The 21,161-nt window shown below is 46.6% G+C and overlaps 4 protein-coding genes across 12 annotated transcripts in view; 3 read left to right on the top strand and 1 right to left on the bottom strand.

The window, feature by feature from the left end:
- The first annotated feature begins 220 nt into the window (after positions 1-220).
- Positions 221-3,199, top strand: rpz2 (rapunzel 2). Its single transcript, XM_056414982.1, has 2 exons — positions 221-790; positions 1,803-3,199. Exon 2 carries the CDS (start codon positions 1,857-1,859, stop codon positions 2,541-2,543), a length of 687 nt encoding a protein of 228 aa, XP_056270957.1. The 5' UTR covers positions 221-790; positions 1,803-1,856; the 3' UTR covers positions 2,544-3,199.
- A 160-nt stretch (positions 3,200-3,359) lies between these two features.
- On the top strand, positions 3,360-10,482 carry krit1 (KRIT1 ankyrin repeat containing). The gene is made up of 17 exons (XM_056412680.1): positions 3,360-3,585; positions 4,025-4,194; positions 4,414-4,570; positions 4,691-4,774; positions 4,871-5,000; positions 5,089-5,350; positions 5,514-5,629; positions 5,858-6,001; positions 6,092-6,248; positions 6,609-6,716; positions 8,001-8,157; positions 8,386-8,537; positions 8,612-8,778; positions 8,882-8,969; positions 9,088-9,294; positions 9,853-9,969; positions 10,164-10,482. Exons 2-17 carry the CDS (start codon positions 4,093-4,095, stop codon positions 10,251-10,253), a joined length of 2,238 nt encoding a protein of 745 aa, XP_056268655.1. The 5' UTR covers positions 3,360-3,585; positions 4,025-4,092; the 3' UTR covers positions 10,254-10,482.
- A 372-nt stretch (positions 10,483-10,854) lies between these two features.
- On the top strand, positions 10,855-15,303 carry LOC130193579 (lanosterol 14-alpha demethylase). Its single transcript, XM_056414162.1, has 10 exons — positions 10,855-11,136; positions 11,218-11,316; positions 11,715-11,891; positions 12,018-12,144; positions 12,247-12,421; positions 12,580-12,699; positions 13,049-13,241; positions 13,669-13,764; positions 13,920-14,088; positions 14,363-15,303. Exons 1-10 carry the CDS (start codon positions 10,969-10,971, stop codon positions 14,539-14,541), a joined length of 1,503 nt encoding a protein of 500 aa, XP_056270137.1. The 5' UTR covers positions 10,855-10,968; the 3' UTR covers positions 14,542-15,303.
- The window catches only part of akap9 (A kinase (PRKA) anchor protein 9), a 57,680-nt gene continuing 51,818 nt past the window's right edge, over positions 15,300-21,161 (bottom strand). For 8 of the 9 annotated variants that reach the window (XM_056413872.1, XM_056413549.1, XM_056413805.1 and 5 more), the window contains 14 exons: positions 20,898-21,003; positions 20,616-20,805; positions 20,180-20,330; positions 19,545-19,889; positions 19,093-19,392; positions 18,715-18,995; positions 18,402-18,507; positions 17,997-18,176; positions 17,597-17,800; positions 17,246-17,478; positions 16,736-16,830; positions 16,475-16,640; positions 16,152-16,282; positions 15,300-15,918 (listed from right to left, as the gene is read on the bottom strand). In XM_056413872.1, the coding sequence (XP_056269847.1) occupies positions 15,875-15,918; positions 16,152-16,282; positions 16,475-16,640; positions 16,736-16,830; positions 17,246-17,478; positions 17,597-17,800; positions 17,997-18,176; positions 18,402-18,507; positions 18,715-18,995; positions 19,093-19,392; positions 19,545-19,889; positions 20,180-20,330; positions 20,616-20,805; positions 20,898-21,003 (2,532 nt within the window). In that variant the 3' untranslated portion in view covers positions 15,300-15,874. The remainder of the gene's footprint in view (positions 15,919-16,151; positions 16,283-16,474; positions 16,641-16,735; positions 16,831-17,245; positions 17,479-17,596; positions 17,801-17,996; positions 18,177-18,401; positions 18,508-18,714; positions 18,996-19,092; positions 19,393-19,544; positions 19,890-20,179; positions 20,331-20,615; positions 20,806-20,897; positions 21,004-21,161) is intronic. The other variant, XM_056413628.1, reaches the window with a different exon arrangement.

Here is a 21,161-nt window from a genome sequence, read left to right on the forward strand (position 1 = left end):
AGAAGTGAACAGTAAAGGGAGAAAAAGGTGCATCAACACATTCGCACTCCACTCCTTCATTTACTTCATTTACCACGTATACTGTATGTTGGGACTGCTTCATGTTACAATGCTGGTGCAGTTTAAAAACAATCACTGTGAAACAGTGTCTGGAAAGAAAATGTATCTTTAATGTGCAAACAAAATGTAATGTATCTCCATCATCTTGTATTTCCCATCCTTGGCAAATAAAACACAATCGATCTGCTCGTCTTGATAACAAGCGACATACATGAGAAAATGCATCTTCTGTCATTTGGCTGAACTGACCCTTTAACTGTGAACGTAACTGCTGTAAGACTTTAGAAAAAGGTATGTCTGGACATGAAATAATGGAATATTATCAATGTTGCTATGTTTTTAAATCCAGGTTGATGCGTGATGTAAATCTAGTCTTCACAGCACCGTATGAATACCTGGTTATAAAGTGTGACATTGTCTTTCACTTCCGTCGATGGATAATATCTGGTATGTGGAATCTGGTCGCCCATTCAAATTGGGAAGGTGTGGGGACCAGTGAGTAGAACAACACAATGGAAAGCATACCCAGGCATTCACCGCCTGTGGTTGGAGCCTGTGCCTCTGGAGGAACTCCCCTCATCCAATCAGCACAGGGCAATGCATGAGTCACTTCCTTGTGTTTACTCCCTTATTTGGCAGGAAGGGGATGTGCTTTTTGACTAGGGAGGAAAATGGTGGAAAAGGAAGTCAGACGGCTACAGTAGAGAGTGATTCCAACTGTTTATCTCTGGTGAGTAAACATATTTCATATGATTGTTTCCTAATCTATGATGTGGAGGATGTTGTACACTCTGGGTGATAACCCAGTCAGCCAGGACTGACTGATGAGCGTTGAATATGGTTGGTTCATATGTATGTTTGGGACTGCCAATCAGGAAATGAAAGAAACAGGGTTCAATACAAACTAAGTAATGTGCCACAAGTTCAAGGTGCCAAATAGCCACTGGAGGTTATTTTAATTGATAAAGATAATACAACAACGGTCACGGCACGTAACCATTTGTTTATTTGCTGTCTTTCTTGTGTTACTATGAAGACACACCCACTGTGGTCAGAGGTATTTATCCTGCAGGACAACATTGAGAAGGATGATTAATGTCAAAACTATGAGATAGATTTGTGTCTGTGGTCTCAGAAACTAGTTGCAGTTTTCTGTAATGCTGCACTTAAGTGCTTTATTATAAACAAATGTCATAAAATGATTTCCCAAAACACAATACTTACTTAATATTTAACTGAATGTTTAATTCTGACATTGGGGATGTTAAACATGTAACCAGTTTGTATATTTTATGGTTCCCATAGTATTTTAGGATATTAAACTAAATATGTTGTATACTATTTGGACAAAATAAGCAATTATAATTCATACAAGATGAACATATTGTTTACTATAAGCCACATTTGCTCCTCATGATGGAGCTCTGTGTGTCCCTGCATACAACACAAGCCTACACGTGACCTGTTGCCAGTAACATCAGACTGTAAGATGACACCTTCTACAAAGTGGCCTGTGTGCGGCAGCTGGTGGCATGAGGGCTGTAGCACATGTCGGCAGTTGGAGTTAAAATGAGCTTCATTCTCAGGGTATCACAAAGACCCTCTGAGACCAATGATTTAGGTAAAGATCTTAGACTGTGGGCAGAAGATGAATCTACCGAGCACAGATTCAGTCTAAAAGACGTACTAGATATATTTTAGAGATACTTTAAACATACTGCGTTTGTTTTTAATCTCTCCAGCCTCCAGACTTACTTTGAGTCTAACATTATTGTGGCAGAGGGAAAGCAGCAGTGATGGCTGATGCAGAAAAGATCAAGAGAACTGCAGCCAAGGTGCTGTGCTGCGTGGAGAAGGTGTCCTCCTTCGCCTCCTCCATCGACCCCATCTTTGGCATCGTCGCCTCCCTGGTTAGGGTGGCTCGCAAGGGCCTTGTTGATGAGGAGGGCCACCCTCTAGACAAGGAGTTCCAGCCGCTCCACAGCAAACTGGAGACCATCTCCGAAAAGAACCACCAATGCCTGAGGCGGATCCGCATCGACGAGGTGAACGAAACCTATGGCAAGTACGAGGAGTACATTAAGCACCAGTACACTGCCTTCAACAACATGGTGGCGAAGGTGAAGAAAGACCCAGACAACGCCCGGCGCCACATGGAGGCCTTCGAGAAGATTTACGAGAGAGACAAGAGCGACATGAGCCTGGATGTGTACTACCGCGGTGTGATGGGCGCCAAGCTGCTGTTCGGAAGACCCCTGCTCAAGGTGTACCTGGACAACTGCGGCGGCGACCGCGAGGTCATGGAGCGCCGCTGTTCACACATCATCCACCTGTTCCACATGGGCCTCATCGCCCTCATGGCCTACACAGCTGTTACGGAGGACGACGAAGACGAGGTGCGGGACAAGTGGGCCAAGAGGGTGCAGGACATGCAGGAGAAGATGCAAGATGTGCTCAGTCAGTGCAAAGACCACTCGTCCTGAACACGGGCCATCCGAGAAGACACTGTCGACTCTCGGCTGTGGACGAATACAAAAAGACCAAATATGTTATAATATATATCGTAAATAAATTAAAGGATAGGCTTTCATTATTATTCCTATTGCAGCATTTTAGTTATTGCATTGACATTGTGTATCATTTTTTGTTTGAAAGAGACCACTGTATGTGTCACTTGCTTGTGTTACTTGCCAAATATATCATTTATGCTGGAGTGTTATACAATCTCTTCAATTAAAATGCATATTATGAGTCGATAAAGGTGTATATTTGTGAAATCCATTTCATCCACACTAAAAGCAAATGTCTATATTTTAAAAAGCCTTTATATCCCTACACCACCGGCTTCCCCTTCTTCCATAAATAACATTATGTTAAATATATGCATGTTAAACCTAGCGACTCATAAAAACGACTTGATTCCATTCCTTACCTTTAATGTTTGATATTACGTGATAGATGCCTGTAAACAGGTACTACGGTAGTTATGTTTATATTTATATGTAATATTTAAATTAAATAGGGGGTAGAAAAATACAGATTATTTCCCTTTTAGGCCTAAAGTAAGTGAACCAGCAACTAGCTGGAGCTTAATATTTAACTGTTAACTGGTGTCAATAAAGTGGAAGAATAGAAACTCTCACCAAATCACCGTATCTTTCTAAAAATGAATGTTACAAAACCGCAATCATTTTAAGGGAATAGCGCACGTAGATTCAGTATTATTACTAAAGACCTGAAAGCACAGCGCTTCCGCACCGCGTCGCCCTCTCACCGCCAGAGTCCTCTGTTGTCCGACGGGGCTCGCTGTCATGAAACGTAACACGACTCCCTCTGTTTGTCTGTGCGCGGCCCCCGGTTACTGCAGGCAGGCCCGCAACTCGACTGCACACCCGGTACCGACTCTGGGAGTGGACCCGGAGCCGCCTCCTTGCTGCGGACCGGCCGCGTCAACGAGCCGAAACTCCCCGGGAGCCGAGAGCCGCCGTGTCGGGTCTGTTTGAGGGGAAAGTCGCGTCGCTTTCGGTGAGTTTCCTCCGCTCAACGGGCGGAAGAGCGGCGGGATGAGGAGCGTAGCATCCCGGCTACAGCCGCTGCGGATTCCGCCCGAAAGGTTCATCGTGTTTATTGTGGATTATAACTTGTATCGGTCCTGGTGTGATACAGCAGGCCGGGGTGTAGAGTAACATTTATCCTATGATGGACTTGGAGTGAGAATAACTGTTTGTACACAAGAGAGTTTGGTTTCCGGGGCGTAACCTTCCCCTGAACGCAACAAGTTGGTCTCCAGGCTGAATGCCACTTCATTAGTTTATGTGCGACACTTTGAAGAGTGTAAAACCAGATTTTGTAGCATGCATTATTACAACACTTTTGGAAACGTTTCTATACACGTGAGCGATATTAATATTTGTAATGTATTATAATCGGATGCACCTCCAACACCTGTGATGTTGTGTTTCAGGGATGCCTCTCCACAGCATCTGGCCCCTGTGCAGAAGGTTTTGTCGGGACTGAGAAGGAGTCAGCAGCATGGGCAACGAGGACACCCTGGAGGAGGTGTTCGTTGCTGTCATCCGCCCAAAGAGTCAAGTCAGCCTGAGCTCAAAGGAGTACAGAGCCAAAGCCTACGAGGTAAGTGTTCGCCTCAACAGCCACACGTTATTCATATGGGATCTAAAATACAACAAAAAGGAAAGGGACATTTTATTTTCAGAAGCTTAATATAGTTTTTGTTAGTTTAAAACTGCTTTGTGACATTACTGTACAACTGCTAATTGATACTACCAACATTATGAATAGCGACATAACATGTGTAAACCTGATTCTAACTCTGTTTCCATGTTGCCTCAGATCCTGCTGATCGAAGTGCCTCTGGAGGGGAAGGAGAAGAAAAGAAAGAAAGTCCTCCTGGCCACAAAGATCCAGGCAGCAGGAGACAAATCCAAATCCATTTTGGATTATGTTGACGAAACGATCAGACCGATATCCAACAACCAAGGCTTCATAGGTGAGCTTGTGACTCTTTAAAATGGCCTCTTCAGGACCCCTTGTTGTCACAGGCTGCACATGTTTGAGTTGACCTCTAACTTTGGGAGTCACTGATGTAAACACCATTTTGGGATTTCAGGAAAGCGTGTGGTGCATATGAAGAAATTCCTGCTTGATGGAGGGAAAGAGGCCTCCCTCTTTGTTGTGCCAGTCAGTGTTAAAGGTGAGCAAGACATCTAAGAGTGTCTCACGAAAATGACGCGTCGGATATTGGAAAACACTGTTTACATACTGAATATTGATAAATCACTCTGCACAGACAACAGCAAGCCTGTTTACGGCGCCGGGAGCCCGAGCTTCTACTGCTTCCAGGACATCATGCGGGTGTGCAGCGAGACCAGCCCTCTCTTCTGCCCCGTCACCTCCAAGATGCTTCTGGCTTTAGACAAGTGAGGACGCGTTCGGGAAGACGGCGTCCTGAGACGAGACCTTTTGAGGGACGCCGAGCTTTAACGTGGCCTTCTTTGACCTCCGTAGATGGCTGGCGGAGCAGCACACCGTGCCTCACGCCGTCCCCGCTCTGTTTAGACCAGCACCCGTTGAGCGGGTGAAGGCCAACGTCAGCAACCCGGCGTACGTCAGCAACCCGGCGTACGGCAGCGAGGGCAAACCGAGCGACGAGGGTCTGCACATGGGCTACACCGCTCTGGAGATCAAGAGCAAGATGATGTCGCTGGAGAAGGCCGACATGTGCGTCCTCAACCCGCTGTACGGCTCCGATCTGCAGTACACCAACCGGGTGAGTCGGCTTCTTTTAGAGCCAGATGCAGAAAATGGATGCGGAGGGGACATGTGTGATGTCATCAAGGGAGACCGGTCGGAGGAAAGGTGGCCGTTGCACTGTGACACTAAATCAGCATCCTCTTTTAGTTAAGGCTGCTCGTCTGGCTTTTCGTTTGCAGGTGGACAAAGTTATCATCAACCCGTACTTTGGGCTCGGGGCGCCCGACTACTCCAAGATCCAGATCCCCAAGAGGGAGAAGTGGCAACACGGTCCGAACTGTGTGGCAGAAGACAAGTGAGGAAGGATCCGTTCAGCCTTGTTGTCACTGTCACCTCCTCCGGCTCCTCTTTGGGCCTCGTTTCTGGGTCACAGGTTTTCTTATGACCTTTTTATAAACCTTTCCAGACACCCGTTTTCTTCTGTTTCTTTCCATCTTCAACATCATGCAGTGTAAAAAAAATGTTTTTTAAAAGAGAGAAAGAAATGCCTTTAAAAAAATAATACAAACGAAATGCTCTGCAGGGAGCGTCAGTGGGTGGACGACTTCCCCCTCCACCGCAGCGCCTGTGAGGGAGACACGGAGCTGCTGACCAAGCTCCTGGACAGCGGTTTCTCCGTCAAGCAGCTGGACAGCGACCACTGGGCTCCCGTGCACTACGCCTGCTGGTGAGTCCGGCCCGGGGCGTATCTTCTTGGATTCTGGGTTAGTCTCGTTCATGATGACTTTTCGTAAAATGTGAGTGTGGTCCCACCCAGGCACGGCAAAGTGGAGGCCACCAAGCTGCTACTGGAGAAAGGGAACTGTAATCCAAACTTGCTGAACGGCCAGCTGAGCTCTCCTCTGCACTTTGCGGCCCGGGGAGGCCACGCGGAGATCGTGCAGCTCCTGCTGCAGCACCCCGAGATTGACCGGGTACGAAACGTGACGCAACACCGTGTACTTTCCAAAGACGTACAAAACATGTTGATTTGTAATCTCAGTAAAGCATAAAAGAAAAAATGTATTGTACAATTGTTTATCTATTGTTCCCTCAACTACATTTTTTTATTTAATTTACTTCCATAAAATTAATATCATGATAAACAGGAGGCACCCATTAGACATTAATGGTGTGTTTACAGCTTTTACAACCAATTGCATCACACTAGATGTATCGTACATTAGATTCACGGAGTAACTGCCATATGTTGCTAATTTAGACCAAACACGTTTTAAATTAAGAGGCGGAAGACCAATAACCAGTAAACACGCATTGACCTTCCCCACCACCAGCACATAGAAGACCAGCAGAAGAGATCCCCCCTTCAGGTGTGTGAGGAGAACAAACAGAACGAATGGGAGGAGACGGTGAAGCTTCTGCAGCAAACCAGCAGCAAACCTGTGAGTCACACGGCACGCACTTTAATTACGCTATTTGGTTCAAGGCTTTATTTGCCATTTGTGCCTCGACCAACAGTCCAGACACTTTGGAAATCTAGTGCAGGGCCATCCGAGTCAACAGTTGAGAAATAACACTATAATGAGAAAAATATAAAAGAAAACACTCCACATGAATGTGTTAATATTTACAAGAACACAAAAGGTGCTAATATGTACAGTTTTGGATACAGTTTTAAATTACAGACAGTAATAATATGTCACATACACTACCGTTCAAAAGTTTGGGGTCACTTAGAAATGTCTTTATTTTTCAAAGAAAAGCACTGTTTTTTCAATAAAGATAACATTAATCAAAAATACACTCTCTACATTGTTAATGTGGTAAATGACTCTTCTAGGTGGAAACGTCTGGTTTCTAATGAAATATCTCCAGAGGTGTATAGAGGCCCATTTCCATCAACGATCACTCCAGTGTTCTAATGGTACATTGTGTTTGCTAATCGCCTTAGAAGACTAATGTCTGATTAGAAAACCCTTGTGCAATTATGTTAGCACAGCTGAAAACAGTTATGCTGGTGATATAAGCTGTACAACTGGCCTTCCTTTGAGCTTGAAGTTTGAAGAACAAAATTAATACTTCAAATATTAATCATTATTTCTAACCTTGTCAATGTCTTGACTTTATGTTCTATGAAATGTTCAATTCATTTGATAAATAAAAGTGAGTTTTCATGGAAGACACAAAATTTTCTGGGTGACCCCAAACTTTTGAACGGTAGTGTATACCTTTGTATTGCTAATATGGCGGCTAATTGCTGCGCGAGAGCATCCCTGCGGACCTCGCGCAGCCTCCATTTGGCCGGCCTCGTCTTTGAAGTTATGACAGACGTTGTGCGCACGTTTATGTTTTCCATGAGGTCGCCATGGTTTTTCTCCAAAGTGAGAGCCTTTTGTGGCAAGAGACACTTATGAGGTTTGTTATTACTAAACATACTCGCACACTCCCAAGTACACTACGCTTCTCCATCAGTAAGGCTTTTATTTTGTTTTATGAATTGTAATTCTCTAATTGAAGTGCTTATATATATTAAACTGGTCCATCTGGTGTAAAAGGACAATGTACTGGAGAGGCATGTGAAGAACTTCTGTGGCTCTCTGCTGCTCACCAGATGGTGCTGTCTCCTCACGAGCTGTGTTGCAAATAAAAAAATATTTAAAAAATGTATTTAATTCTTCGACAAAGGACTACGCTGTCTGACTTTGTTTTGATTGTGCGCTCCACAGTATGAGAAGGTGCGTATCTACCGCATGGACGGCTCGTATCGCTCCGTGGAGCTGAAGCACGGCAACAACACGACGGTGCAGCAGATCATGGAGGGCATGCGTCTCTCACAGGACACCCAGCAGTACTTCACCATCTGGATCTGCTCGGAGAACCTCCGTGAGTTGACTCGCGCGTCGGAACATCTCTCATTCATCCTCGGGACGAACACCAAGAGGACAGTTTTATCTCTTCAAAAGAAAATTATATCGGAAAAGTTTGATCAGATCTCAAAATCTTTGTATCTTTTAAGTTCAGACTTTTTAAAAAACACAATTAGCCTTTTTGGGTTTAATTATTGCAAACAAAGAAGACTGAGGTAGCACCGGGTTGCATATTATGTGTCAGACCTGCAGCTGAAGCTGTACCACAAGCCCCTGCAGCACCTGCGCATCTGGACGGAGATCGTGACGGACCTGACGGTGCTGGATCCTCAGAGGGAAACGCCTCAGCTCTTCCTCCGCAGGGACGTCCGGCTGCCTCTCGACGTTGAGAGAAAGGTAGCTCAGTTTGTATGGTTGGAGAAGCGGCCTGCAGATGTGTTTGGCAGTAACTGCTCACGGTTCTGTTCCAGGTGGAGGACCCTCTGGCCATCCTCATTCTGTTCGACGAGGCCCGCCACTGCCTCCTGAAGGGCTTCTTTCCCACTGCGGACAGCAAGCTGATCACACTGGCCAGCCTCCTCCTGCAGATCATCTACGGAAGCTATGAGAGCAAGAAGCACAAGCAAGGGTTCCTCAAGTAAAACGCTGTTCCAACTCGCATTGAAACCTCATTTTGCACGGACCACGTTATTGTTAACTTGAACCTTTTTTGCTGAATTGCCGTTTTTTGTTCTCAACAGTGAGGAAAACCTGAAATCAATTGTGCCAATATCCAAAGTGAAAAGCAAAGCGTACCACTGGACCCACAGGATTCTGCATGAATACAAAGTACGCCGGAAGTCTTCGTTGTAGAAATTCTTTCGGAACGACCTGGAATGAAATCCCTCTGCTGGCTTCATGGACAGGTCTCTCTCTCTCGCTCTCTCTCTCGCTCTCTCTCTCTCAGGCCCTGAGCACCAGCGAGGGGGTGCGCAAAGAGATGCACCACCTGCAGCGACTCTTCCTGCAGAACTGCTGGGACATCCCGACCTACGGGGCGGCCTTCTTCACGGGCCAGGTCTACACCAAGGCCAGCGCCAGCAACCACAAAGTCATCCGCGTCTACGTGGGGGTCAACACGAAGGGGCTGCACCTCATGAATATGGAGACCAAGGTATCGGCACCTTTTTGATTCGAGGTGTCAAACTACAGCTAAACACCACATTTGCTCATCTAAAAGTGAATTACATTTATAAAAAAGAATAATGAAAGACCTGAAATGTTGGACAGTTATGTCGGTGTATGAAAACGGGATGTACTATTCTTCATTGTTCTTCACTTATTCCCTCAACCAAAGAACATTATTTTAAATTCTAGTGAAGGTCCCTAAGTTTTGTTTAGCTGAATTTGGGGGAAATGTATAGAAAATGATGCACAATACATCTAGAATAGCTCCATTTGTTTTGAAGATTTTCACTCGTACATTATTGGACTAATATCTTGGCATTATTTTATCATCACTTTTATTTAAACATCATATAGCTTCAATGAAGAGTTGAAATGTGCTGATACTGAATTTAAGTAAACATGGTTGGATGAGCTAAGGGAGAGAGGCTTGTTGTTTCAATTTATCAAAAACTTCTAGATGGGTTAGTTATTTAATTTAATTTATTATATACAAAAATAAGGAATATTTAAAAAAACGTTAATGTTGTTTTTCTTCTTCTTCCAGGCCCTCCTCATCAGTTTAGAGTTTGGCACATTCATGTGGCAGCTTGGGCATGCCGACCAATACTTCCAGATACACAGCGGCGACAATAAAATGAACTTCATCGTGCACACAAAACAGGTAACTCTTCCAGGACGCTTCCAAATATTTAAGATGACTCAAAAGTTATGTTCAGAATAATGTATACAAATAATGATTGTTACCAGAGTGCATTTTTATAAAGCAGGATGTTTTGATGCGGGCTCTAGTGTACAATGTTCACATGGTATTAAATCATAAACATGGTCTCACTCGTGTTCCTCGCTCCCTGACAGGCTGGCCTTATTGTGAAGCTCTTGATGAAGCTGAGTGGACAGATGACACCAAATGATAAAAGCGTGACGGACAAATATGCCTACGGCTGAACGGCTGTTGAGGAAACCTCAGCCGCCATTGATCACCGTCGGGTTTTCCCCACGGACTCAACTGACTGCAGTACTCCGGGTGAAGAATGAAGAAGCAAGCGTCTCCACAAGAGCCTCATTTTGTTTATTAGGCTTAAACTTTCATTGTGTATTTTGACAAGTCATATATTTTAATTTCATGTAAATATGTTTATTTAATGTTGTTTTAATAAACTGATTTATGAATGAGGCTTTATTGGGAGTTTGATTGACAAGTCTGAACCGCATTATTTTGTATTAATATAATGAATTAACCGAGATTATTAACTGAAGACTTAAATTATATTTCTACAGTATATATATATATATATACATGTGTGTATATATATAATATATTATATTATATATTATTAATTTGTATATATATTATATAATATCTAAACCAATAACCTTTCAATCGATGGCGCAGACAATGTTTGTGCTGCTGGAGTGACGACATATAGCAAGACATCGGTTCAGGCCCCGGCAGCCAATCACAGCGGCGGCTTCTTGACGGACACGCGGACAGCAGCCAATAGAAAGCCTCCGTTGGTCAGGCGGGGGCAGGGCGAGCGTTGACAGGTAGAGCCACCAAGGAAGCCTTAACATCAGATGCACTGGACTCGTACCGGCCGTGGGACCTGTGCAGTCGGGCGCTCGTGGGACTGCTGCTCGGAGAGGACTCACGACGGACACAATGTCTTCCCACTTGTATGAGTTGAGCATTCGGCTGCTCGGGGACACCGTTGGCAAGATGAACGACAACCTGACCTCCGTGGTGCTGGCAGCGTCCGTCATCACCCTCACGCTGGGGTACATCTCCCAGCGGCTGCTCAAGCAGTCCTCTGACGACGGCAAAGATCTGGTAAGTTCGACACACGTTGAAAAGTGACACCATTGCCAGTTAGTATTCATGTTGCACTCTTATCATGTTTCTTTTATGCAGAAATATCCACCATACATCCCCTCCAGCGTCCCCTTCCTGGGCCATGCCATCGCCTTTGGGAAAAGCCCCATTGAATTCCTTGAGCAAGCTTATGAAAAAGTAAGTTGATATAAAACTAAATAAATGTAGCTTCTCGACTGTTAATGTTTGATCTAATATGTAAATAATAAACCTAGAGAAATAATATGTTTTATATGCCAAATGAATCAATTGATCGAGAAAGTAATGGGCAGGTTAATTGGTATTGCACATTAGTGTTAGTTTCCGCCTCATGTTTGACCTGGGACACGTACACACTGCCCGAAGACAACACACAGTATATGTGACACCAGTTTTTTTTTATGACCAGCAAATAAAATCAGACTAAATTCCATTTAAATAAGTCTAAGAAGCTTAAAAAGCTGAAATACTGTTTGAAAAAAAAGCCATCCAAGTAGAGGAGTTAGATCAATAGTCTTGCATCCTCTCATATGCACGCGTCTGCTGTCCTCCTGCAGTACGGCCCTGTGTTCAGCTTCACCATGGTGGGCAGCACGTTCACTTACCTGCTGGGCAGCGACGCAGCCACGCTGATGTTCAACAGCAAGAACGAGGACCTGAATGCAGAGGACGTCTACTCCAGGCTGACCACTCCGGTGTTTGGCAAAGGAGTAGCTTACGACGTGCCCAACCATGTGAGTAAAACCACGTGGACCAACAAAACTTCAGCAACAGAAATAAGATCCAACCGTGGGAATAAAAGGCAAAACAAAAGATGAATATTGCAGCTCTCATGCACCATTTCCTTCATGTGTTTGCAGGTCTTTCTGGAACAAAAGAAGATGTTGAAGACCGGACTGAACATTGCTCATTTTAAGGACCATGTGAAAATCATCGAGGCAGAGACCATCGAGTATTTCCAGAGATGGGGAGACAGCGGGGAAAAAAGTGAGATCCCTCTCAAATAACCTTGATCATAACACCGACATTACCAACTTGACAAGTGACATAACTCACTTCCAGGTTCTGACTGAACGCACTTTGTTCCAGACCTGTTTGAGGCCTTGTCCGAGCTGATCATCCTGACGGCCAGCAGCTGCCTTCACGGGAAGGAGATCCGCAGCGTGCTGAACGAGCGAGTGGCGCAGCTCTACGCCGACCTGGACGGAGGGTTCAGCCACGAGGCCTGGCTGCTGCCCGGCTGGCTGCCGCTGCCCAGCTTCAGGTAGGACGCGCCTGTGGGAAGAAAGAGGTCCTTGAAAAGAAGTCCACAGTTACTGGAACAGTCAGAGGAACAACGCATCCACACAGGAACGCGATCGTTCACCATCCCACCGCGTTTGATGAAATAATAACACGTAGTTAATGTTTTTCTCTGGTCAGGAAAAGGGACCGAGCTCACAGAGAGATCAAGAACATCTTCTTCAAGGCGATTCAGAAGCGCAGACAATCTGAAGAGACCGTGGACGACATCCTGCAGACGCTCATCGATGCCACCTACAAGTAAGATAGACACGCATGTGAGCTCATGCTGCTGGATCACACTGTTGCCTTTTCACATTTAATTGCATTGTTAAATGACCTCTAGACAATATTTCTTAACCTCTGGGACTTTTTCGTAAACTCCAGGAGAAATGTCTCAATTTAGTTTTTTTCCTTCACTGTTAATATTGTCAGAAGTGGGAAAAGTGATAGACGGAGTTTAGTGTCTGTCGCTAAAACTTCCATCAGAGAAAATCAGAAATAGTCTGACAGGTTGATTGTCGCACGCTCTTTGCTTGAATACTTAAAACATGGCAACGGCTCTTTGAACCCTCATCAGTTCTGAAAATGACTCGTGTTTACTCGTCAGAGACGGACGACCCCTGAGCGATGACGAGATCTCGGGGTTGCTGATTGGCCTCCTGCTGGCGGGTCAGCACACGTCCTCCACCACCAGCGCCTGGCTGGGCTTCTTTCTGGCCAAAGACAAAGCTCTGCAGGAGCGCTGCCACGCCCAGCAGAGGGCCGTGTGTGGAGACGGGATGCGGCCCGACTTCGATCAGGCAAGAAGGATTTCACACATTATATCGGCCAGAAGGATCACAGCGAAAATAAATGACCATACTGAATATTCTTCAGTAACCGATGACAACGTTACGACCAAAACAAGCTTTTTGTCAAACATGAACACAAACTATCTGAACAAATTGACGAGCAACTCTCCAGGAGTGACCAAGCAGGAGGTGCTCCCCCTCCTGGTTGAAGGTGCTTATCACGACCAAGGAGAGCCGTAGTTTACAGGCCGCTGCAGCTCCTCTGATCGTAGTCAACAACACGACGACCATCGACACGGATCACACAGCGAGTCACAGATGTTGCATCAGAACATCTGCTGCCTTCTGACTGAGGAGAAGAGACACGCTTCACATGCTTTCCACTGTTCTTCAGAGGAACGAACGACCCGTCTGTTAATCCTGGTGTCGTCCTCAGCTGAAAGACCTGAGCTTGTTGGACCGCTGTCTGAAGGAGACGCTGCGTCTCCGCCCGCCCATCATGACCATGATGAGGATGGCTCGCTCTCCACAGGTAAGAACACCAGCCTAGTGTGTTTTTTATGTTTGTTCTTCTTTTAAACACTTAACATCCGCTAGAAATAAATAGTTGAACCCTTTTCATTTGAATGCTCCGTTTCTCAGCACAGCGTATGTTTATTTTCTTCTTCTCCGTCATCCTCCTCTCAGACGGTGGCAGGCTACACCATCCCCGTGGGCCACCAGGTCTGCGTCTCCCCGACTGTCAACCACCGTCTGCAGGACACCTGGGTGGACAGGCTGGAGTTCAGCCCCGACCGCTACCTCGACGACAACCCCGCTGCATTGGAGAAGTTTGCTTATGTGCCGTTCGGAGCTGGTGAGAAATTAGATTAGATAATCCTGTATTAGTCCCGAAGTCGGGAAAATTGCAGAATTACAGCAGCAAACGGGTGTAGTGCACACGAGAGACATCGTAAAAAATCAAATACGGTCTCTTATATGAAAAAAGTTGTTTCTCAATAACTAACATTACAAATAAAAGGCCAATTTAACATGCTGTTAAAATTCCTGAGCTTTCACATTGTTCTTCAGCTGCTGGTCTACTGCACATTTTTGATATTAAAACTGGGTTTCTGTCGTCTGCTCTTCAGGTCGCCATCGCTGCATCGGGGAGAACTTCGCCTACGTCCAGATCAAAACCATCTGGTCCACCTTACTGCGCATGTACCACTTTGACCTGGTGGACGGATATTTCCCCACGATCAACTACACCACCATGATTCACACCCCTCACAACCCCGTCATCAGGTACAAGAGGAGAGAGCAGTGAGCGGCGAGGAGCAAAGACACGAGGCGACTGTCCAACATCCCGAGTGACTTCCTGCCACTTGAATTTAGGAACCTTTAGATGAACACGCTCTGCTTCAAGTTCAGTTTAGTTTGTGCTTCTTTCAGACCTACTTTCCCCTGAATGTCAACCATTGCTGAACCGTGTGTTTCCAGAGACGACTCTGACTTGAACACATATGCTAATATTCACAATGTGAATTCTTCAAAATGGTCAGAAACAAGGTTCCTTGATGGAGGGGAAACATTTATTGCGGCCCGAGTAACTTTTATTCCGTGGATAACTTTAAAACCAAGCAGTGTCTTACGTCAGTCCATATTGTCTGGGTGGAAGCTTGAGGGTTTTCTCAGCAGGTATCCAGAGAACTTCATGTCTGTCATAAGTTAATTTGGCCTTTAAACAAAAATGACTAACTGAATTAAGGATCAGCTGTTGTGGGATGACACCACTCTCAGATCTTTTTCCTTCAAAAATGTCTTTAATCTCTAAATTAACTAAACGAGGACGTCATCTTTGAAGTGATTTAAAGGTGACCTGTGCCAATTAAGAACCGTGCACCTGGACCTCGTTGGGTTAACGAGCGCTGACCGAGATCTCACTTTGTTGTTGACGAGACTTGAATCAAACTGTAAAATGTCTTTTCACATAAATAACTCTGCTCGTGACCTTTTGGTTCATTTCGTCCTTTTTGAGATTTTTGTTCAAGATTCTTTTTATGTTCAATAAAGAAACTGGAAAAAAACACTTGATGCCATATTTAATGAATAAATATGTTTCGGTACAGCAACCCGTATCTTTTAGTCAGTGGACATAAAGAAGAGCTAAAAAAAAAATACACATCTCTTTCAAACAATGTATTCCTCTTTATTTCAGTTTTTGACAAAATACCCATAAAATTCAAAGCTACGCTTTACAAAAATACGTTCTCTACAAATGTCCTCCGTCTGGCCTAAACAAAACAGTGTAGAATATCCCGTAGCAGCTTCCTTAACAATAAACCCAAACATTCTCCACATAACGCTCCACCCATACGTCACAAGAACATAAATTAATCACAAGGTCTTAAATTAGCATGAGACAAATATACATGATTGCAGTTCATCCACAACAAAGAGGCCGATTCATTTACAAACATCGCTGTTTTTCAAGTGCTGGCGACAAAAAGCCTGAATACAACAAGTCATACACTAATAAAAAAAAAGAAGTGTTTTGGTCCACATGGAAAGATACAGTCCACACCAGAATGATAGAAAACAGCACTCAGCACGAGAAAAGGCAACTTGAGTTTCTTCAAGCCAAAGTAACATGACGCCGTCTATCTCCTCAAGCCAAAGTGCAATTGAGCGTACGAAGAAGCACCTGCGGAGAGAATGAAAGGGAGTTTAAGAATCGCCTTAGAGTTCACACAACAACAAGACATATTGGGATGCTACACGGTAATTGATGGACAATCAACACATTTTAAAAAGCCAAACTTTGTGTGTGAGAACGTGTCTCAAAATGCAGCTGTGACCATCAGGTCAATGTAAACGTTGGTTTACACGACATGTACGTCTGAGTGCAACACAAGCTGGTTCCTGAAGCCGCTCTACCTGATGTCACACTCCCCAGCCTCCTCTGCAGCGCCTCCAGCCTGGAGATGTAGTCAGTGAGCGCTCGGTCGGGGTCGTAGCTCTGCAGGTGGGAACAGGTGAGCGCTCCGTGGTCTCCGGCCATGTGAAACCTACACAACACAGACCCGTCAGCGGCAGACCCGGCACAATATAAACACATGTGTCATTCCAGAATTTAAAAGGAATGCTAAATGCCAAGAAAATTCAGATGTTTGGGTTGATTTTGAGTCATTTTATAGCCTAACCTAGATAGACTGTGAAGTGAATTGATCATGAAATTGATTGTTAGTTTCGTGCTGCACCTTTGAGGTGTGGAGGAGACAGCCGATCGGGGGGATTCCCGTCCACTTCTCCCCCTGCCGCCGCCGGAGACTCCTCCTCCACTTCCTCCTCCACTTCCTCCTCCACTTCCTCGTTCTCTGTACATGTCCTCGCTGCCCGGGTGAAGATACGGCGAGTCTCTCACCTCTGTACCGGGAGAGGAGAAGGAAACATGACATCGTTTCCTTCTAAAGATACTTACACGATACCTTGTAGAAGTGAAACCCGACGTGTTTGCTCACCTAAAATCTGTCCTGCTCCGTTCTTGTTCACGCTGCAGGAGGTTGAGGAGCTCCTGCCCGTCGCTTTGTGCCACCGCTTCACGAGGAAACGCATCCTGAGCACAAGATGTGAGGGTTTTACTTTTGAATGAAGAGTTTAGTAGATCACTGCAGACACCTCTGTTCAAGTGGCCATCTTATAGATTTAATGTAAATAAAATGCAGAGGGAGGTAACACAACGGTGATTGAGCTTATAGCTCGCCGATGAACGTTTTTCAATATTGAACCATTTGCAAAATTACAATCTGGGTTTGTAATTTAATTCAAACGTGACTGGAAATCTTAAGGATCGCCACTTTAACATCACACCATCCCTTTATTTCTAGAGCCGTTGGTAGCTGCTAAGTGGAGAGAACCTGTCGTTACTCTGCGCATGTGCCGTCCCCCCACAGCTCAGCCTTCCTTTGATCGCCATGAAGACGTTTTGTAAAGCACCGCCCAGAAACGCCCACGGAGCTCCGGCTGCCTACCTGGAGAGGGCGATACAGACTCGGACAGCAGAGCGGAAGCGCGTCAGCCCCCGGCGGCGCTGGCCGAAGGACTCGGGGCCGGGCAGCGCCGGCCGGCCGCCCATCCTGGAGAGGAGCGACAGCGTGGCTTCTTCACACTCCTGGAAGCCGCCCAGCAGTAACAGCAGATACTTCTTCTGGTAGATCAGAGCTTTGCGGAAGCTTTCGGACCTCAAGTACTTCCCGTACATCCTCTGGAGGCAAAAGGAAAGAAGTCAAATCACGCGGCGTGTTCTCGGCGGAGGTTACTCCGAGCAACTAGCAGCTCCTCCGATGTCAGCGGGTTACAGTGGCGGTCAGCTTCTCGCTGACCTTCAGTGCAGCGTTGTCCGTCTCAGATCCCGTGATCTCCCGCAGGGCGTCGGTCCTGATCTCCCCTCGGAGTCGGGCCACCTGGGCCTGGGCCAGAAGTAAAGCTTTCTCCAGACGGACCTTCTCTCTCGTCCAAGCCTCCCGCTCCTGGGAAAGTATCGTACCCGACGAGTCCGCCTTCGACACAACTCTCCTGTTGCTGAGCTGCAGCACCAAATCAAACAAGAGTTTAGTCAACTTTTCTTTTACATTTGAGCCTCATCCGGGTCTTTCTAGTGTATTACACTTTGGGCTGCCACATCTCTGGGAACATGGATTTCAGTTTGGGCAAAGTGTTGTAATATTCATAATTCTATCTGTATATCCATCTCAATCAGGAGTATTTCCTTGCTGCACTCACACTGTCGCCCGATCCCAGTCCAGCCAGCCGGTGGCGGCGGAGCTGCTCCTCCAGGCGCAGCGTGTGGTTCCTCAGGTCGTTCTTCTCTTCGGTGAGACGGCTGACGAAATCCGTCAGCTCGGCGTTCTGCCTCAGCAGCCGCTCCGTCAGCGAGGCGGAGGAGCTGCTGGTGGAGACGCCCTGCGGGGGGGGGGGGGGGGACACACACACACGCAGTCACAGACATGTGGGTGACGTCAGATTCCAGATGTCGGGGAAAACAAACCGCTGATTGGAGCTCATCAGCGAGGAGGGCACATGTTTTATCAAAATGTAAACGAGTTAACAACTCGGACACAAAATCCACAAATATAAAAAACAAAACCGTGATATACAAATATAATGTTATAAATATAAGCTGCTGACCTCGGGGGCGGAGGGTAGACCTGGAGATTGCTGCAGCATAGTGATGACCTCATTAACATTGGACTGCACCAACGATAACTCTTCACTGTCGACCTCTGCAGTCATCCTACACACACACACACACACACACACACGGCTATATTTGACAAGTCCTGCTTATAAAAGTACATTTATGGATTACAGCTCATCATGCGTTACTTCTATTAAGACCGTATTAATGCTGTGCAGTTTCTTTTTGGCCACGCAGCAGAACAAGCGGCTAATATCATCACAGTTAACAACTTATTAATGTTAATATAAAAACCTGAATTACCTGCCCGTGTTCTTGTTCGCCATGCCGCGGATCGCGGAGGAAATGAGGTGGAGTTTGTCTAAGACCTTGTCGACTGTGCGCCAGAGACCGTGGTGTGGTCCTCCGGAGGGGCCAGTTGGAGAGGGGCCTGATGGAGGGGGGCCTGATGGAGGGGGGCCTGATGGAGGGGGGCCTGATGGAGGGCCCTCCAGGTGGGCTGCCGTGGCGGCGCCTGCCGACTGAACATTTCCACTCTTCTGCTGGATGACCCAGTCTTTGGTGCGGTTGCTGGACTCGGCCGGCTGTGAGAGAAACAACAGCTTCAATAAGAATGTCTGAATCAAAGCGCTACAGAATAAATACTTGTATATTCGGAGTGTGCGACTCGTTGATACTCACACTGTGGCCGTCGGCCTGAAGATGTCCGCTCCCCTCCCTCTCGCCTCTCTGCTCCGCCAACTGGTTCAACCTCTCCTCCAGTCTCTCCTTCTCTTCATCCAGACTCCTCCTCCTCCCCGTCTCTCTCTCCAGCTGCTCCTGGGCCTCAGACATTTGCGCCTCCAGCCGCTCCAGCTTGGCCCGAGCCTCCAGCAGCGCCTCCTGGTCCCGTCTCGACCTCTGACTCCCCAGAGTCAGCTCCTCCTCTTTCCGTACCACCTCGAGCTTCTGAGCCTCCACTTGACTGAGGAGGTGCACCACCTGGAGAGGTAAAGAAGAGGAAGACATACAGACTTGAGATCAAAAAGAAAATCCTACAAATCGTTTAAACAAGACATTTTGACATTGACTAATAAATATATATCTTTTTTTTAATCCCCCACTTGGAGCAAATTCTTGAGAGATCATCCCACCTGTGCATGTTTGTCGTCCAGCTCCCTCTGCAGTCGTTGCAGCAGACTCCCTTCCTCGTGGAGGCCCCCCCGATCCTCCTCCACCCGCTGCTCACTGGAGGGGCCGCTGTCTGAGGACACGCCCCTCCGCAGCTCGCGCTCCCGCCCCAGCGCGGTGCTCATCTCCAGGGCCTTGGCCCGCTCGGTCTCCAGCTGGACCTGAGACTCCTGGAGGCGTCTGTGCAGGCTGAGGCGCTCCTGGTCGGCTTGCTGGGAGAGCTGAGAGGAGGCCTGGCGCTCCTGGTCCAGGGTCAGGGTCAGCCGGGCCACGTGGCTCTTCTGCTCCTCCAGACTAAGGTTCAGGTCCTTTGGAGGAAAAGGAAAGCACACTTTTAGAATGACCTCTTCAGTCTAGCTGGTTAAGAAAAGGAAGGATGAGACGGGAGTCTAACACGAGCAGATGTGCCTCAGCCCGAGTTATCGATTTTTTTCTTTAATAGGAGAAAATATCAAAACATTTATACATTATGTTACGTATGAAGAAGAAAGGCAAGAGATCTGATGTATAGAGGTCGTCTCGCAGAAGTTAATTTGTGGTTGGCTTTCAATTCCGGCTAGACTATTCCGACATACCGTGTAAAGGTCAAGGCTCCTACCTCCAGTTCTTCTCGTTTACTCTCCTCGTTTTTCCCAGTTCGACATTTCTCCTTCTCCACGGCCCACTGAAGATCTCTGCTCTTCTTCCTGTCCTCCGTCAGCTGGTCGCTCAGTGTGTCCACCTCAGCAGCCTTCTGCGATACCTCTGCCCTGTTGACCGATAGATTAATGAGTTGAGCTGAGATGGACACTTAAACCCCATTGAGCCGTTTTAGGGGTTTTAAAGTGTGGTTCCTTAAAATTAAGCAGTTCAGATTGGAGGCAAACATCGACTGAAGCAAAGGTTAAAGCATTGGTTCTCCAGGGGACCCAAGATGGATCATCCTGAGGGGTCACCACACTGTGTTGCATGGATCGTGTGTCCCAGCTGTAGCTCGACTGTAAACACAAGATGAATCCAGGTGTGTTGGTCACACGTCTGTAAACATATCTGACCTGAGCATGTCCAGTTCTTTGAGGTGTTTGTGCTCCGCCTTGAGCGTCGTCTCCAGCTCCAGCTGAGTCTGGAGCAGTTCACTCTTCAGCTCCTCCACCAGCAGCCCGTCTGCCAGCGCTGCTCCATCAGCTCCTCCTCCCTGCTTCTTCCCGCTACTTTGACACCCTGATGATGCAACAGGTAGAGCACCTAAGGGACGACAATCAGAAAACATCAGGATGTCCGACCTATTGTTGTGAGAAAACATCAGAATGCTTGGAGAGCATCATCAGTAGAGCGACCTTGGTGAAGCTGCTCTAGTTGACCTCGGAGCTGATGAATCTCAGAGATGAGACTGGACCGGTCCGCAGTGTGGAGCGACCCCATCGCCTCCCTGTGCTGGATGTCCTGGGTCAGGATTACAGGAATGAGGTTACTGACCAGAGCAAATCATAATCAAAAGAGAAGACGGACAGGAGAAGGTTGTTTCTGCCCATAAATATGCAGATGTGTGTGTCTTGTGTTGGGTAAAAGCCAAAATGAGTAGGGTTAGTTTTAAAAGCAAA

This window comes from Pseudoliparis swirei, chromosome 1, assembly GCF_029220125.1.
Source record: "Pseudoliparis swirei isolate HS2019 ecotype Mariana Trench chromosome 1, NWPU_hadal_v1, whole genome shotgun sequence".
Lineage (NCBI taxonomy): Eukaryota > Metazoa > Chordata > Actinopteri > Perciformes > Liparidae > Pseudoliparis > Pseudoliparis swirei.

Bases quoted from the DNA above. Each gene is read 5' to 3' on its own strand.
- LOC130193579 (XM_056414162.1), top strand. From the start codon at position 10,969: ATGTCTTCCCACTTGTATGAGTTGAGCATTCGGCTGCTCGGGGACACC. The intron at 11,137-11,217 runs GTAAGTTCGACA...TCTTTTATGCAG, and splicing joins CTGACGACGGCAAAGATCTG to AAATATCCACCATACATCCC. The intron at 14,089-14,362 runs GTGAGAAATTAG...TCTGCTCTTCAG, and splicing joins TTATGTGCCGTTCGGAGCTG to GTCGCCATCGCTGCATCGGG.
- rpz2 (XM_056414982.1), top strand. From the start codon at position 1,857: ATGGCTGATGCAGAAAAGATCAAGAGAACTGCAGCCAAGGTGCTGTGC.
- krit1 (XM_056412680.1), top strand. From the start codon at position 4,093: ATGGGCAACGAGGACACCCTGGAGGAGGTGTTCGTTGCTGTCATCCGC. The intron at 4,195-4,413 runs GTAAGTGTTCGC...ATGTTGCCTCAG, and splicing joins ACAGAGCCAAAGCCTACGAG to ATCCTGCTGATCGAAGTGCC. The intron at 8,779-8,881 runs GTAAAACGCTGT...TGTTCTCAACAG, and splicing joins CACAAGCAAGGGTTCCTCAA to TGAGGAAAACCTGAAATCAA.